The 19,188-nt window shown below is 32.9% G+C and overlaps 1 protein-coding gene across 9 annotated transcripts in view; it reads right to left on the bottom strand.

Moving 5' to 3' along the window:
* The window catches only part of LOC148603182 (uncharacterized), a 72,875-nt gene that overhangs the window by 14,347 nt on the left and 39,340 nt on the right, over positions 1–19,188 (bottom strand). For all 9 annotated transcript variants that reach the window (XM_088552085.1, XM_088552088.1, XM_088552092.1 and 6 more), the window contains 3 exons: positions 17,499–17,866; positions 15,090–15,295; positions 13,349–14,274 (listed from right to left, as the gene is read on the bottom strand). In XM_088552085.1, the coding sequence (XP_088408211.1) occupies positions 13,349–14,274; positions 15,090–15,295; positions 17,499–17,770 (1,404 nt within the window). In that variant the 5' untranslated portion in view covers positions 17,771–17,866. The remainder of the gene's footprint in view (positions 1–13,348; positions 14,275–15,089; positions 15,296–17,498; positions 17,867–19,188) is intronic.

Genomic DNA, 19,188 nt, shown 5'->3' with positions numbered 1-19,188 from the left:
TTATTACGATAGCACATATAGTCATTCTGTGAGAAATGTCTTGTGCGTATCTTTCCATTTTCATACTGAAAGAGATAAAGATTTTCAAATGGTTGAAGAAATATTGTATATTTTATACGTTTCTTTATTATTTAAATGATATAACACAGCTCATTGTTGAAATCAAATGATAAAAACCAGCCTTCAGAAAAAAACTTAACCATCATTTTCATATTTCACAGTGATGGATCCAGAAATTCTGAATAGGGAGGCGTTTCAGTGATATCAAGTTTTTCTTAATAATCAACCAAAGTTTTTTAGCATAATAGAGCAGATAGTAAAAACAATATTCACTGATATTATAAGTCCTCGAAAGATTCATTTTCAAATAAAGTACAAAGTTGATTTATTTTATGAGCATTTAATTGTTTTGGTCGCCATAATACTCACGACGTTTAGAACTTTTTCATCATATCTCTCTTCGTTTTGTCTACTCCCTGTATTTTTATAGAGACATATTGTAACAATCTTTGCCATCAGCAATATTACTCGACGTAAAATATATATTATTTTTCATATGATTTAAAAAAAATTAATTGAGAGGGCAATAAAACTAGTCAATGACGTCAAAACTTGTCAATGACGTCGGAAACTGTTTGTAATTGTATTGTAGCTGTCCTTTTACTCTAGTAAAACGTTATTGAGTAAATCAGACAGTTGTAGAATTAGTCTTTGATTGCCACTCGGCCTTAAATATCAAGGGGGCACTTGAATAAAAAAAAACATCCTCCTTTCTCATCAGTTTCGCATCGTTTTTGATATTTGCTTGCGGTAATATTGACGTAAACACCCTCAAATAATTTAAAGTCTTGATTTGAAGCTGACCGAATTGGTCTTATGATATTTCAATCCGGAAGAGGCAATCAATGGTATAAAACACTTGTGAAAGTTACAGGAAGTGATTTCAGAAGATTATTACCAAAGAACTGCACGTCTTAGTCTTCATTACGTAATATTACTTCCTTGTATTTGGAATATTAACGTCAATCATGTTTTATGTATGTATTGGATTTCAGCAAGTATTTAGAATTGTTTTGCTTTGTCTAATGCATAAATTCTACAGTTTCCTAGGTAAATATTCAGAATTCACTTTTTAATTGACACAATAAGTGAACTTGTTTTTTGCGTATTAGCGTCACATTTCAATGCCTAATTTTTCGAGGTGCAATCAAACTCACGAAGATAGCAATACCTTAATTCGAAAATCAAGGAATAATTGATAATTCAAACAAATCGGAGACAAAAGCATCAAAACAAATCAAAAACACGATGAATGAAAACAGCTGAAAGTACACCAGGAATCTGAGTTCAACTAAAAAGCTATGATTATGGAACAAGTGCATAGCAAGACTGGGGTATCTGGAATCCAAGTTAAATGAATAAAATGTAGTTCTGTCTTTTTAAAATTCATTTTTCCTATTGTTTGACGGAAATTAAATAATGATTTTAAGAAGGAAAACTGTGGTTTGCAACTGAAATGAACACAACATGAAGATCAACGAGTTACTTATGTCATTGTTGCCGTGTAAGTTATCTCCTTATTAACTTATTTACAATCTAGGATGAGTACTTCTTGTATACAACTAACATTTTGATTATGATCTTCCTACATATTTGATTTTAATGCTGCTGATGAGAGGTTACTCCTTGAAACATGTGTACAGCATATCGAAATTTACAATATATAAAACTGGTATTTTTTGTATTTGACTATTATAGCATGCATAGAGGCACCAAAATATGATAAAATGATAAAACATAAAATTATCTTTATAACATTTAAAACTTGAGATTTCTTTTACTTCGTTTATTATTTCTAGGATTGATGACGTCAACTATAAAACGTATATTGCAAAGTCGTGATATAAAGCGATCCCTGGGGATTCTATGACATTTACATTCCACATATCGAGGAACTTGTTTTATTAAGCTAGTATAGTTAAAATGAGAGGCAAATGTTCTGTAAGAAATACTAACATGTTTTCCTATAAATTGTTTGTACATCCTTATTTGGTACACGAGTTCACGCATGCATGATATAGTAATATAAATTATTTTCATTATGGTAGATTCGTCCATCTTTGTTTTTAACTCACTGTAAGCAATTATGTTATATTACAAATACTTTGAGCAAAAACATCATTTGAATAATTGAAGAGCAACTAGGATTCCCAACCTTTTTAGTTTGCATGTCAAATTAGCAAATATGTTAAATAATTGTACTTGCAGGGACAGCAAAAAAAAAAAAAAAATTCATGAGTCAATGACAATAAATTTGTGGTATTATATAGTACTTCCTGGTTTGTACAATTCCCATCACTGAAAGGATGTTTCATCATCAATTTTATTCCCTTTGCATATTATATAATTTCAGAAAAAATCATGCTATTACATCAAAGATCATCTGTTTATAAAAAACTGATTAGTAAAATAAACAAAAATATCAAATGGTAAAGCCGCAATTTTCATGACAAAAACTATCAGTGTTTTTGGTAAAAAAAACACTCTAATCAAGATGAAGACGCACGACGATGACGGCGAGGATGATGATGATGATGATGATGAAAATGACTATGGCTAACACTGACATCAAACTAAAAAGAACATTAATATACATGTGCACATGTCATGTTGTATAGTGTTTAAAGGCCGGTGATATATGAGTTTCAGAAAAAAAAACATGTAAAAATTAAAAAAAATTCATTAAATCATGTTGAGAAAACATTAAAAAGTTTTAAAATCATATGAAAAACATGTTTCAAAACAACATTTAGTAATGATAACCAATATAAACACATACAAAAAAACCAAAACAACAAAAAAAAAAAAAAAAACGAACAAGCAACAACACAAAAATCGTTTTGTTTTCCCAGACAAAATCTCAAATGTCAAATGCTTTGATACGTCAAAATTGAGTTGATTAAGGGTTTGAGGAATATACTCAATCAGGCGTTGGACTTGTTTCCGTAATTTGGAACTATAATTTAAACGATTACAACAATATTTACTATGTCCTAAGTCCTTTTCAAGGATTTGTATCGGAAAGACTTTACCTTTTGTTCGTCATCACTACAAAAATTTTATGGTCATTATCATGTGAACTCGAGGATCGTTACGGTGTATCCATCTGCACCATGAAAACGGATTTGTTCAATGTGTCATAGTTTTTCCTTTCCTCTTTCGTCTGCCCCGGACTTGACTTTTGTGAGCAACTCGGCGAGTGTTTCTAGAAAAGCAGAGGACGCTTACCCTACTGGTGCACCTTGTCCATGCTCCCAGTTTTTAGTGGAATCCGAGTTGCTTATTTACTTTTGTTACTTTCTATATATTATTTTAGTTACTTTATCTTCTTTGTTGTGTTTGTCTGTTTTCCATATCTGGTCTTTGTCCCTGGATTACATTCTTTTGATTTCCGCTAGAATCTTGGTTCCCTTGATTAATACCAGACGGTGAATAACAGATACTGTAATATGTGGCTTGATAAATTGCCGTACAAGTAATCTTATATAACACAAGTTATGGTGCTCAGGGCTAAAACAAAGGTGATTCCTGATCCATTTTTCCAGTTTTTGTTGGATTCGGGGTTGCTCATTTTCATTTATTTGTGTGTACACGTGTTATTTCAGTTATTTCATGTTATATGTTGTGTGTGTCTATTCTCCCGGTTTGTCTAGTCTTAAATCTTAGAATATTTTATTTTGATTACCACTCCAATCTTCAACTTGTGGAAAATATTCAAATATTATACAGGACAAATCAAGTGATATAAAAAGAAAAAGAAAAGAATTCCTTAACACGAGAAAAAATGACCTGATCCAAAAAAATTGAACCTATTAGTCTGTCTGTAATACGATTTGGTAATAAGCACTACCACGCTGGTTATTTCAATATTATGCAAGTCGATTGACGCCATAAGGAAGTAGACAACACAACAGACGCTAATCTTCTCAAAGACTTTCCAGGAAGCAGTAAACAAAAACTAATTTGATTTGAGTTGATGTTGTCTATATCTTTTCCTGAATCTAAGTTTTCATGCATCTCTTCCTTGAAACTCTTTGATCATTTTCTTAGACAGAGAAATCCTTTTAATCATTAGAGAAATTAGATTGTTCTTACCTCGATTAAACGAGACCGTTTCTTTTTTTTTCTTAATGGAAATTTATCTTGTTTAAAGTACCGAAAATAAATAGATCGAAGCTTTTTTAAGACGCATTAAAATGAACCGAAACAAATGATAAAAAGTAATCAATGTCCAAACCGAACCCTAAATAAAACAAACCTGTCAAATCAAGACACTGTTCTGTTTATATCAATTTGAATGTGTTTTCAACCTTGGAAAACATCAAGCTGCACGCAGCGGTAGTCGTTCGTTTCCTCTCTTACTAACCGCTGCAGACAGGCCTTCCAAATTCTCTTTCGGGTATTATTCAAATCAAACGTTGTTTGACAATTGGATAACGTCGCGTAAAATAATTTTAAACCTTTTCCCGATTTTTCAAAATTCTTGACATTTCTGAGACGCTGCAGCGTCTAGAGTGAATTTCGAACGTCAGACGCTGTTTCGGGGCTTGGGTAAATATAATACCTGTTTAAACCAGAGCATTTCTTAAGACCAAACGGAGTCGGCTAAGACAAGTTTCGATATACTAGTAATCATAGCATAAAAACTATATCAAGTAAAATGAATACTTAGGTACAAAAGTAAAGTCAAGTTGTTCAGATGATAAGCGCGAAAAGTCTTGCTAAAAATTAGTAGCATTAACACTTCAAACAAAATGAACTTTTGTTCTAGAAATTGGGTTGAATTCACACAAAAATTAACATACATGTAAATAGTCAATTTAAAGATGGGTATTTCGACTACGTAAAGTTCTTTGACAATAAGCAAATAATATGTGCATGAATAATATTGCTGTCAATTTACTTACTTTAATTTGCATGCTAAATTTGAATGATGATTCATTTTAAATTTGTTCGGTCTTATCTGACCTAATTGCACGTGAAAAGAAATCCTCACAGCTCACAAAATTACATACATTGTGTAACGCGTGTTATATTGGGGTATGTGTCAAATTATTTCGAGCAGACCCAAATATTACAGTGGTTTCAACAATCGTCAGTGTGACATTCATGATATTTGTACAAAACATATCTGATGATAAAGTCCCCCGTGCAGGTCCGGGTGTTGCAAGAATAGGCCTGCAGCAGCGCTAAGCTTGTCGTAAAAGGCGACTAAATAGTGCTCAGAACCCTAGCCGGGGGCTAGGGCGCTCTGCCCACAAAGCAACTGGGATGTGTGCCCCAGGTGGTGGAATGGGGTACCCCTGGCGTGTTACATGCTGGGGTTGTCAGGCTATAATACGGAAAACCTGACCGCAAACCATAGCGGTGCACCGTGTTGGGAAAGACGCCACGTTCCTCGCACGTTAAAGAACCCTGCTGTGGTATTCGATAGGAGTAGGAACCTTTGCGCTCCGCCACAGGAGGCTAAATTGCCCGATCTTACCCACCCCCCTTTTTCCAGTGGCAATCAAAATTTGTTGACCCTATTATCCTTGTGACCCATCCTTTTTTTTTCATTTCATGTTCATTATATCATCCATTTCATGTTCATTGTCTGAATATTGCTGAAATATTGCATTTCGGACGTTAAACCCCAACAAACAAACAAACAAACTGATGATAAAGTTACAATTCTACCAGTAGTTATAAAAAAAACGTTAGTGACCGGGTAATTCCAATATTAAATAAAAAAAAACAATTTCCGTTAATAGAAATAGAAATTTCTATAGGCCATAATATTTTTTTAATTTTAGATTTTGTTAATTTAAGAAAAAAACATTTTTTACAAAGTGGTCCTTAACTTTTTAGAGGAGTACGATAAACACTTTTTATTTCATGTTTCCTTTGACAAAAACATTACATATATTTTGTATTCGGGCAATACCTTACCAATCTAACGTAAAATAAACCCATCAATGCATCTTTCAATCAACATCCAGTGAATTATTTGGAACAATCGCTGGATCTTCGGTAAACGTATTGATTTTCGCGGTGTACTTATTTCCAGAAAGCCGCAAAAAAAAAAAATAATACCCTCGATATGGATTTTGAACACTGAATATAACGCTTATGAGTTTTTGAAACCGCAATAATTGATTCCCGCTAACATATTCATTTGACAGAATTAGCAACCGCCAGAATTAATACGTTTTCAGTAATTTAAATCAGATTTATACTTCAGAAGTTTGAAAAAAAATGTTCACCAACCAAGACAAACTGTCATAAAAAAACTTTAGTATTTTAGTATTATATACTTTATTCGATTTTATAGCTACCAGGTAATGTACATGTAATGATCTTTTTCTTATTGAACTTTACTACTTTTCATCTGTGATTTACACTTTAGTCATGGGGAAACGTTGCCTTCAATAGAATAAGGAAAAATATCATTTTATTCATAATATGATCATTAGTTGCTAATTGTCCACCAAAACATTTTATACTGTCTCCATCAATGCAAACCAGTTTATAAAATTTATGTCTACGAACATCAAAAGTAAAATATACACGCTTACTGATACTTGATATCTGTCATGTACAAGTTTATATTTAAATGTTCTTTTTCATTTCAACATCTCCACACTCGTGATAAAAAGAGTTTAAAAACCTCTTTTTCGACAGGGAAGTAAACAAACAGATCGACAGTCTACTACGAAATATTGTCAGGAAGCAGTTTACAAAACCAAATATGATTGGTTTTAATTTACGTCTTAAGAATCTATTGTTTTCCCTAAAGCTTTTATTCATGTATATTTTCCCTGAACGCTTATAACGAGTTTCCTCGTGAATGAAAGCCATTTAATCTTCAAAGAAACTTTTTCGTGGTTAATAAAATAGAAATCTTATCAAAATACTTCCTTGATTCTTTCTAAGACTAAAATGTTTCTTTAGATCTTGTCATTGTTTACAATTCATTTCGGAAATTTCGCTAATATACCCCGGGAATGTGGTAAGGATAGCATAAGAATAAAGTAGTCAATTTCAAAGAAAAGTGTTGAATATGTTGTAAGTAATGATTCCACAATGCTAATGGTGATGCTATTTTCTGTCACTGCGTCATTGCTGAAGACTTAATTTATGAGAGTTTATGTAAAATCGACTACATTGTCACATTTTCTTCAATCATTAAATTTTAAACTCCAAACGTTTTGCTCAAACGATGTTATAAGTGACAAAACTCATAGCAGAAAAAAAAAACATATAGAGAAAGCACTTTGGCATAAGAAATTACTCATATAATGTACTTGTGCAAATGCACAAAAAACCTATTTGCGTTTGTAAGAAGCGTATAATAGTATTCATATTTCATGGAGACAAGTCAACCTATCGTAAAGAAATGAATAAACACAATTACGCCATACAAAAGTACATCAAAATATCGGCACTTAAGTAGCAGTTTTTGTAAGAAACATGTAAAGTCTGTAAAATATTATACACCCCCCCCCAAAAAAAAAAAAAAAAAAAAAAATATTTTTGATAGTGAGTCGCTTTATAGGTCTATATAAGGAAATTATTCATTCGAATCTGTCTACTCTTAGGATATTATCCACACGGAAAATCGATCAGTTTCTATTGTATTTTATTGTCATTTACAGAGTTATCTCCCTTAATTGTGAATTCTACCGTGCATTCTATGTATTGTTTAACTCCTAAGAACACGGTTTATATGAAATGCCACGTATTAATTTCTGTTAACTATAACTATTTAAACAAAATATAAAAAAAAATAAAAATGAGTAGGCTTTCAAACCATGTATCTCACTTTGCATGATTCTTAGCTGGAATGTTAGTTAAAAGTACACGCGTCAAAATGATTTGTGGAAACAGCACTAAAATAGAAACATTCTGTTTTCAATGCAGAAGGTGTACTCGTATTTTTGGTCATTTTTTTATTTCATTACATTGCATTATATATCAATTGTGTTTCCATTCAATTAACAGAATATTTCCTTTGAATATCGGGTGACTCATCCTGAAAGAACCACCGCTCTTACTTGTCCATTAACAGAACCCGGAAATCAGCCAAACACCTTTGTACACTTGTTAAATTTTACAGAAAGCTATCTTGTTAATGGGATTTAAAATAAATGTAAAACTATTCCCTGGAATTTAAAATCAATTTGTTAGTCTTAATTCTATTGATGTCAGATTCTACTTTAATCATATCAGTACACAAGGAGCAAAGATGTCAGTGCGGGTGTACTTAGATGTAGAAACAACAGCAGCTGCTTTTAGTGATGGTTTGTCGGAAATTTTCTTAAAAAAAAGAAAAACTGTTAGTGTACTTCATACTTGTATATAGAACTCATATTGAACAGATGATTTACTATCTTCATCACAAAACGACCCCAATTATTGACTTGTTTAACACGCTGGTAAAGAACATTCCTTCCTAGTACATGGCTAAGACAGATTATTTTGTCAAGCTTTATAAAAAGTTCTGGATTTCTTTCTTTTCTCATATTTGTAGAAAAAATATAGGGCATATTTAGTACAAGTTTAGGAAACACACATGCCGACATTATTACATTTGATTTTCACGTGCCTTTTTTTAAACTAAATTGAACAAATAAAATATATAACAGAGTTGTTGTGGTATACGGATGAATAGAGCCTTCATGTTAAGTTCACACATATTTTTCACATGTGGTTCATGTTAAGTGAATCTTATGTGATATTACCGTCATATATGATGTCCTGATGACCTTCATTACGATTTTAGAATCGTGCAAGTCTAAACGTTCAAATAGGTATATTTTGTACCGACGAAGATCCATCGAATGAGTATACTCAGATACCACCATGAGACTCATATCACATGCACGACAAAATTTAGCTAATAAAAAAAGTACCGTAGCGTAACAAAATGGAAGGACAATTTCAAAGACATCGATATCTGAGTAAATGGCATATACATTAAAAAAGGAATTAACTATGTTTTACACACACAATGTAGATCACGGAATAAAATACAATACCATTTAAAAGTTGATTAAACAAAGAAAAGAAAGACAAAATAAGACACTCCTTAAAAACAAAGAACTAGTGATATGAGTTTAATATAAAAAAAAAAAAAAAAAACAAACAAATCAGGAGTGACATCACATGAACCGGCAGGATAAGAATTGCCTTGTTCGTCAGCGTCATCCGTCACTTTTCGAGTAAAATGTACGCAAAAAATCTTTTGCAAAATCATAAGGCTTGCCCGAATCAACTTGTCTGATAATTAATTTATCTTCTTGGTAACTATCTTCTGAACGTGTATTGCTTTTGCTACATCTTATAGGGGACTAATGAAATATTTTCATACAGAAAAAAAAAACATATTTGAAGTAATGATTAAATGGGGTTCGTTGGCTGGCTAGTCTGATTAGCTCTATTATGTCCCTAAGATTTTATGTATTTTAGAATAAATGATGGATGTTTTCTTATAAAACATTCTACAAACAATATGTTCAGTACTGTTGCACTGCATATAAAGTCTAAACATCTACTCTTTACAATAGGTCTCGATCGAATCGAGCGAACCCATCAAGGTCTAAACGCATCTCGGTCTTGTGACGAAGCGGAATCGCAACAGTTAGGTGCTCTTGTTGTTTTTAATATGATAATAATATCTGGTATTACCGCATATATATATTTTAACTAGATTGTTTTACATAGCTTTAAGTTAATAGAACACAGTTGGTTAATTTGGTTTGCGTTAAAAGGGTTTGTTTATCCAATTTTCCTATAAACAGACATCATTTGACAAGATGTGTGTACTTAAGCCGATATGGTGAGATGGAGCTTGACTTTAAACGATTGAACGGACACCTTTAACATATGTCTTTATTGCTTTATTCAGTGTTTAACCTCGCGTGTATTCCTTATCACTTAAAATCGTATTTTGTCATTATAACTTCAATTATAAAAGAAAATATTCTGAAAGCGGGGTGGGAGCATATTGAAGATTTAAAAAACATATTTGCACTCAGTCCACTTGTCAGCACTTAGTGTTGAACTTTCCGACCTGTTCTATGGTTTTAATCAATAAAGAAGTCTGAACTATGTACGATTGACTTTAAGCTACTAAACAAGAAATTAAGTACTGGGAAAGTTCAGATTGTTTCAGAACGAAGACTGAAAGGTAACAGCATGCGAATTTAACGAAGTAAAAGGTATGAGAAAAATAGGTGAAATATAGATGATAATTAAAGGGCATATAATGATGATGTTCGGGGAATAGAATCGGTCGTCCCTTAATAAAATGACAACCCCCTGATGAACTTCCTTACTTTACTATAAGGGGAATCACCTTAAGAGGACAAAAATAAGCACAAATTATGTGAACAAACTTAGGTATATTATAGTCCTTAATATGTGTTTTGTTTTCTTCTGATGTATTTGTTTTATAACTTACTTTTTTCAGTCACAACTCATGACCTACCGACGTCGGTACTTAATTTTTTCATACTATAAGTTTATAACATTAATAGGAAGGATGTTTGTTTTCTAATAAAACTAACGTCTTCATGGGCATTTAAAAATCAAAAAAATATTTCTGAACAGAGAAGAAACAGCTATCTTTATTGGTTAAAATATGGTTATGTAGTATGCAATAAAGCGTGTACAAATGTCAAGGGGATATTGTCTCGTGAAAATGCCCGGGAATTTACCACATATATATATATATTGATACCCGCTCCAGATTTTTCACTAAAATAAACACAATAGTTGCGTATGTAAATGGAATCTAGCCTTTGGAAGTGATATTGTCTTTAACATTGATAATGCCCTCGCCTGCGACTCGATACATTATCAACGTTTCAGGCAATATCACTGTCCGTTTGGCAGTCAATTTATCATGACAATGTCATTAATATAGACAAAATAGTAAATGAAAACATTTGACTTTAAACATGTCATCATAAACGGTATGTTTGATTGAAATATAGTAATATTTGTTTAGATAAAGCCTGTTATCATTTATCGATTTTTAAGGTTATCAAAAGTGTTACAAACTTGTATTTACAAGCATGATAATAGAAACAAAGTTGTCACTAGTACACACAAATACAGATCAACTTCCTAGTTAGCTGATCATTACATTCTATATAACAGTAAAATGTGCATAACAAACAGATCAAACGTCCCTGTAGGGTATAGCCAGTTTTGTTTGAATAGGTTAAGTGGGACCACTTTATTTACAATAATTGTAATACGCAATATTTTTTCAACATAAAACTGAACTGATTTATTGACCGAATGTTTTTTTCCTAGTAAAATGCACATCGTCTGTTTAAATGATTTCGTGTACGACTATACCACTACAAACAGAAGCTAAATTATAAGATAATGATAAAATTTTCATGTTTAAAAAGTGAGCAAAAATAACAAAGGCGGTTTATCAGGAGGCTTACATTTTGAAATATCATAACAATGGCAAATCTAGATGTTTATCTAGGAAGTACCACGAGATGGTTACTGATTTAATACTTATAGTATACATATAGAGTTTTTTAATTAAGAAAACGATTAAGCTCAGTTCTGCTCTTGAAAGCCTATTCTCCCGTCAGGCGAATAAGACAAATGAAACCTTTACTTTGAACTGATGGTGTTGTCTGCTTTACGTGTTTGGGGTATTTGTGAAAGGGTGCAGTGAGATCCTGGTTTATCTTGACTCTAGATGTTTTAGACCTCTTAAAACCTAGACCAAACGCAGATAACAGAATTGAACGAATTATAAATGGTACATGCGCGGATTCATAGGGGCGATCCGGGTATGTCCCCACCTTGAAATTAAGGATTTTTTTTTGCATTAAATTTTCATGCCTCCCTTTGTTTGGCTTTTAATTATATCTACGTCCCTGTGATAAAGTGTATCAAGCTCCCTAGTACTTAGGGAAATGATAACATGATATGTTCATAGAGGCCTTTGTTGATCACGTGGTCTGTCCACAGAAGCTTTAGTAACGTATGATTGTCACAAGTCGAAAAGATTTATCTCTTAAAGAGCTCCTTCATATGAACCCTTTACATAAATACCAAAATCATCACTAGATCGTGACATCAACCAAAGTATGGACCGCTCGTAAAGTTCAAAAGGGGATCAAGGCTACCAATGTAGGTTTGTTCCCATATAAACAAAATGACAACTAACTTTTTATGAAACATTGAAATATATATTGGTATAACTAATTTTCAAGTAAATTCTATATAAAAATCATGTTATCGAATGATCTACTACATGAAATATATCAAACCGAAAAGGGTCTAAGAACAAACCTATTACAATACCTTCCTATTTGTAGCATAAACATAGCAGACGTACTGAAAAAGGGTCTAAGAACAAACCTATTACAATACCTTCCTATTTGTAGCATAAACATAGCAGACGTACTGAAAAAGGGTCTAAGAACAAACCTATTACAATACCTTCCTATTTGTAGCATAAACATAGCAGACGTACTGAAAAAGGGTCTTAGAGCAAACCTATTACAATACCTTCCTATTTTTGGCATAAACATAGCAGACGTACTGAAAAAGAGCTTATATAGAGCAGTGATACTACTTTCATGTGACCAGATCAGATCTAAAAAGACTTATGCAAAACAGCTCAATGAACTTCCTTCTTAAAATTTCCCATTGACTTATTGCATAGAGTTTAAACATTTATGCAGCAGGTGATCTGAAGGAATTCTTAAATGCAATTGTTTACATCTCTTGATATACAAGTGTCCTACTGCTCCAGAAATAAATCTTCACTTTACTTTCCAAGTTTAAACCGTTTGTTCCGGCGGAGCACTTACTCTGAACGGTGCGTATACTACATTGACATTTTCATTGTGGTAACAGCTGTTTTGATCTACTTATTATAGAAATTACAATACCAACCTAAATCAGCCAAAATTCCGTTCGAAGTTATATTTTATTGACAGCTTATCATTCTGAAGAAAGGACTTTAATTTTTATAAATTGATTTAGTTAACAATTAAAGTATAAGATGGAATCTATACGTTTCGTTTTATTATTTAGAACGAAAACCCGCATATGAATACATTCCACATTCTAAGTGAATAACACATGCAAAAAAGCCAAACGATTTTTTTCTATGTCACACTAATCAACTAAAATATCAATTGCATAAAAAAAATTATTATTTTTTAAAATCTTTAATCAAATCACGTGTTATTAAAATTTTACCTATTTCAAGATCATATATAAAAATGGCTTTACACATCACCACCTTTTTTATGATACATACCTTTAGAACATATTCGTCTTTCTTGTGTTTGATGAGAAAAACTAGTGAGCAACTTCCGTCTCGCTCGCCATCTGTCATACAGTTCAATGGCTTATCCCCTAACAGTATAAAGTCTTTTCCAACTCTCCACTCTTTGTTGGGCTCATCCAGTGAGGTAGGTGCAGCTCTGCTTAAATGTATAGATTTTAGAACCTCTTTTAATGTTTGAAAGCTTTCATCGGAGTTCAGAGAAAGTTCGTGGTGCTTCAAACTCGATAAAGCACTTAATATACCTCGGTGAGTGACCGAATGATCTCCAGATTCAATATCACAGTTCTGCTTCGCAGTATTTGCATTGCCATGCTTTAACGTTGCCTTTTCATCTTGTAAACGTACAAATGCAAGGCTTATCGTCTTAAGCTTTTCCTGTTGACTTTTTAAACTATCTTGTAACTGCTGTATTACTTTGTCTTTTTCCTCACACTCATCTGACTTCTTCAAATATTGAATTTGAAGATTCTCTGCAAATGTTTCCATAGCCTCCCGTCCTTGGAGGTGAAGTAACAGTCTACTATTATCTATCATATTATGACCGCCGTTTTGAACGACACGGGAATATTTTTGGTCATAACAAAAACCGTTATGGACATTAGAGTGGCTGTTTCCTGGTTTTGACAACCCGGAGTCCGGTTGCCGGTAAAGCGGTTGACTAGTCGGTCGAACCTGTTTCAGTTGCTTTTCTTCTAGGGATCCTTGCCTAATGATTGGAGCAGATTGTCGGGTGAATTTAGTCAGATCGTTGCTATATCTAACGAAGTTTTCACTTCCGTTTGTTGTCCGTGAAACCGTTGAAGAACACGAAGGTACTTGTCCGTGTGAATTTTGAGGTATTTGTTGCTGTGTTCCGTTATCTTGGTTAAAGCCGAGGTCAATTCCTGTGTTACTACCTAAAATTGACGAGAGTAATGGTTGATTAGTAATATAATGGCAAAATGAAGTATGCCGTAGTTTTAGTTCAGGCGAGGATCCAGATATTCAAAAACAGGGGGTCAAGAAAAAGAAGTTTGGGTCTAGGTTATTTTTGCTCATTTGGTTGTGAAAGATTTTTATAAAATTAACATAATCTTCCGACAAAACCATCCCCCACCAATTGGATCTGCCACTGTATTTAGAGCAAATATTTCTAAGGTGAAAATATTGGGCTTACAAAGAAAAAAGTACTGTTTCTAAGAAGGTAAATATCAATCAGATAATGTGGCTGGCTATGTTTTTTTTCAGATGACGATCACCGATAAGTTATCTTCTACCTGCGACTAAAAATATACACCGAATCTATGAATCAGATAAATTGTTGATGTTTGCTCAAAACAAACGACTAGTATTCACAGTCAAAGTATCAAATTCTTGGAACATCAGATGTAATACAAACCGAAGACATGAAAGATTAACTCTAAATTAGATATTAGCACAGATATCCCAATCACAGAAATCATATGGTCAAAATTTAAAATACTGGTCAAACAGAAAGTTGACATTGTAGGAGTCTGAAATTGAATCTGACGATATATAGAGTAGCATACCCATATAAACATCGGTCAAAATATCAAGTGGCTATGACCAGAAGCAGTTATAATATGCAGTCTTCCTCATCTTTTCTAGGACAAACTCTGATCAGATCATAGAACAATTATTAGAAGAAAATGTTTTCATTGGATGTATGTATAAGATAAACTGTCGAGAACATGTACATGCATTTTCTTACCTAACATATACTTTCGTAGCAAGGTTGCCGTGTTGTGTTGGTTGTTTCCCTCTGCCTCATCATAAGCTGTTTTTTCATTACTGTTCTTGATAAATGAATTGCAGTTATTCTGAATAAAAACCTTGACAATTTCTAAATGTCCTCTGTATGCACAAAGATGAAGCGCGGTATCACCTCTCTGGTTCTGAACAGATAGATCAGCACCACTGAAATACATAACAATCTCTTATTAATTTGAATAAATCTTACCGATGCCCCTTTTGAGATAATGGCAAGTTTTAAGATGTTTTCAGTAGAAAGTCTTTAAATTTTTAACTTAGCGTATGCTGTATACATGCATCAACCCTTTTCCACTATTGTATTTATAATGACAACTAGTAAAACAATGAGTCGTCAAACAGGATGTTGTTGTCGCACTAGTCAAAGAATAAAACATGAAACCAATAATGCAATCGGATAAAATAATGAAAAAAAAAACCCGAACTCTTATCGTACTGAGAAGGTTGGTTTCGACAAGTGTCCAGTTTACACGTAATTCATTGGAAATGCTACAAAGGTACTTCAGCATAGATATTTGATTTTAACAGGATTCCAATTTTTATCAGAGTTTTGTTTAGAAAAGATTAGCTGTTAATGTTTTGCAAGGCTTAAATGATTTGTAAGGAACAGCAAGTAGCCATTGAAATTTGAATATAAATGAGATATGTCAGTAATTCAGACAGACAATTCATGTAGAAAGTGGTATTTCTTTAAGAATTTCTAATACCATATTTTTTTAAATGTACACTTAAGGGGACACCTGTATTGATACGTGTGCACTTAAAGGAGCCGATATACTGATTACATGTACAATTAAGGAGACAGGTGTACTAATTACATGTACATTTAAGGGGATAAATGAACTGATTACATGTACATTTAAGGGGGGTGGATATACTGATATATGTGTAACATGCACATTTGAGGGGACATATATTCTGATTACACGTACATTTAAGGGACTTTTATGCTGATTGCATGTACATTTAAGAGGGAAAGTGTAATGATTACCTGTACATTAAAGGTGACAGATACATGTTAACTGATGGGGAAAATTATATTGATTACATGTACATTGATAAGGGGCAGATGTATGTATTAAACTTAGAGGGAGTTATATTTAACTAAAAAAATAAGCAATGAAATATTCTTACATGAGAAATATACATCAATTGTTCCTTATCAATTCGTTTCAATGACGTCATAGTAGCATTGATTCAAGGTCGTTTCTCATTTAACAAAAGCGTTAAAATAAGGAACGACAACAGTTTTATGATTGGATAATAATAAATCGTTTGAACCCGGATGTAACGGAAATTTACTACAGAGATAACATGCTGTTAACTATATTTCAAGTGCACTTGAACCTTATATGGTCAAGATTTTAATGTGTAAAGGAAAGTGACACCAGGCAATAAAATGTAAAGAAAAACACAAGACAAAAACAAACAAACAAACAAACAAAAAACAAAAACAAAAACAAAAAAACCAAAATAAAACGAACGCAGATACTGCACGAATACATGGGCGGTTAATTAGAGGCCGGCGTAGCGAAGCAAACATTTTTTTGGGAGAGTTGAATTCTAAAAAATCAGGATCCCATGCAACAAAATCAGAGTTTTAGGGGAGGGCTTACGCCGGACCGCCCCCTATGAACCCTTTACTGGTATATACAGCAACATAAGCACTTGTACATGGGATTGGAAATACTACTTAAATTTACAGGTATCAATCATCTGAAATATTGCTGCTCGGACGTTAAACCCCAACAATCAATCAATCAATCATACAGGTATAAAAAAACAAAACTAACAAGACAAATGAAATGTTATTTAACGATTAATAAAAAAAGATAGACTTATTTAAGATCAGGCAATGATCTGATTGTCCTCAATTTTATGATTTTATCTGCAGTTGTTTTCGCCAACTGAATTGCATGAGATTATAAAGTACAAATGAAAATAGTTACGTGTATATTGACTACGTATTGGTACTGAGGGAATTCTGCAATATAAAGTCACTGAAACAGGAACCACAATTATAATGGATCGGATATGCCTGACAATAACATATACTTTTGTAAAAGCTGACAAGATACATCAGATATACCAAAAAGGCAAATTTTGCGTAGACATTTTAAACGACACTTAGATTTGTATTTTCAACTCTCTTATCTTATTCTATTTTAAAATTTTTTTTTTTTTTTATTTTTAAAAACAACAGCTTAGCGGGAAGGGCTTGAGTATTACCGTGATTCTTTGGTTTTGCGAAACATTCTTGGCCTAGGAATACATTTTGTATGTACTTATTCCAGTTTAAAACTGTCTGTTGTATTTCAATTAACATCTATACAATATAATGTGAACCTACCTTACAATAAGTAATTTTACGCAGTCAATATGACCCCTGTCGGCTGCTGCATGTAGAGCCGTTGATCCCCATTGTACACGCGCATTAACGTCACTTCCGTTTTCAATAAGAATGTTGCAAATATTATAGTAGCCGTGGCAAGAACTATAATACAATGGTGTCGCTTGTTTAGAATCACGAACATGAACTGTGTAATTCCTCTTCAGTAAATTCACGACTTTGTCGTAATATCCGTTCTTACATGCCTCTAGTAGGTCATCGCTATCGCACATGGTTCATCGCCGTCACTTTGTAGAGTAACATTCACATTATTCCAGTTACTCGGGACCATCGCTTGGTAGCAATTTTTAATTGTTTTCAGTATAAAGCTGAAAAAAGAGCGAAAATAAACGACCTCAATATCATAATGAAAGATCGGCTAGTGGTAAAGTACAATGTAATTTGAAGTAGGAAACTGGAATATCAACAAATGAATGATTAAGTCAAATTAAACTATTTCTTCACAGTGCCAATCGATAAGTTAAGGAAACTATACAAAATAACGAAAATCTTAAATGCAACAGAAATGTCAAGTCATCTATTAAGAAAGCACAAAGAAGCATAAGGAGACAACAGCCAATCGTTTTAAGCGATACATCAACAAGACACATCACATGTTCCTTCTTCCTATAAATTATCTCGGTATAGCTGAAATCGTCGTTAATAGATTGTACGTAAGAGTTAGATAGATTATTTGTTACTTAGAAATATAAGTATACGTGCTTTATAATTATTTGTTTTGTTGAAAAACATGAATGGTATTTTAGATTGAATAAAACGAACTAATAATTGACAATCATTTTAATAGTATTAGCATTTTTAAGAAGAAGGCAGGTGTTCAGAAATACCTAATACCAATCATTCAAATTTGAATATGCTGTACACGTGTTTCAAGGCCCAACCTCAAACCATCGCCATTAGAATCAAATACTTAGGAAGATATATAAATCCAAAAGTAAATTGTATACAAAAAGTAATCTAAAACAAATATATACAGAAATGGGAAGCCAAATCCAGCATCGAAATATGCTACCATGTACAATACAAATAATGAAGCCTTAGTGTTAAAGGGATTTTGAATTTGGTAGTACTGAAAATGTCTGTTAATAATCTATGACTAGTTTAACTACTGGGTCGATGAATACCCTCGGGGTCCTTTGTCCAACATTGGTATTGACCCAGTAGTGGCTCACTACAAAATACCACTCAAATGAATATTGCAAATTTCAGAATGTTGTTTGCTTAAAAAAATGACGATCTCCCATGAAAAAAAATGTGTTTTAAAATGTTGCTTAACTCAATGATATACGTTACAGTAATACAAGATTTTTTGTTGCTGTAACGCATCACTTTTTTTTCAAATAAGATAATTACTTGCAATAAATAGCATATAGCTATCAAGCAAATACATGTTGTTCAAGTATACACTTACGTGAGAGAGAGTAGCTATTAAGCAAATACATGTTGTTCAAGTACACACTTACGTGAGAGAGAGAGAGTAGCTATCAAGCAAATACATGTTGTTCAAGTACACATTTACGTGAGAGAGAGAGTAGCTATCAAGCAAATACATGTTGTTCAAGTACAGACTTACGTGAGAGAGAGAGAGAGAGAGAGAGAGAGAGAGAGAGGGGGGGGGTCAAATATTCTT

This window comes from Perna viridis, chromosome 11 (genome assembly GCF_037379345.1).
Source record: "Perna viridis isolate PV_CMFRI_1.1 ecotype Kerala chromosome 11, ASM3737934v1, whole genome shotgun sequence".
Taxonomy (NCBI): Eukaryota; Metazoa; Mollusca; class Bivalvia; order Mytilida; family Mytilidae; genus Perna; species Perna viridis.
The sequence above is the reverse complement of the archived record's forward strand: the minus strand, read 5'-3'. Positions and strand labels throughout refer to the sequence as shown.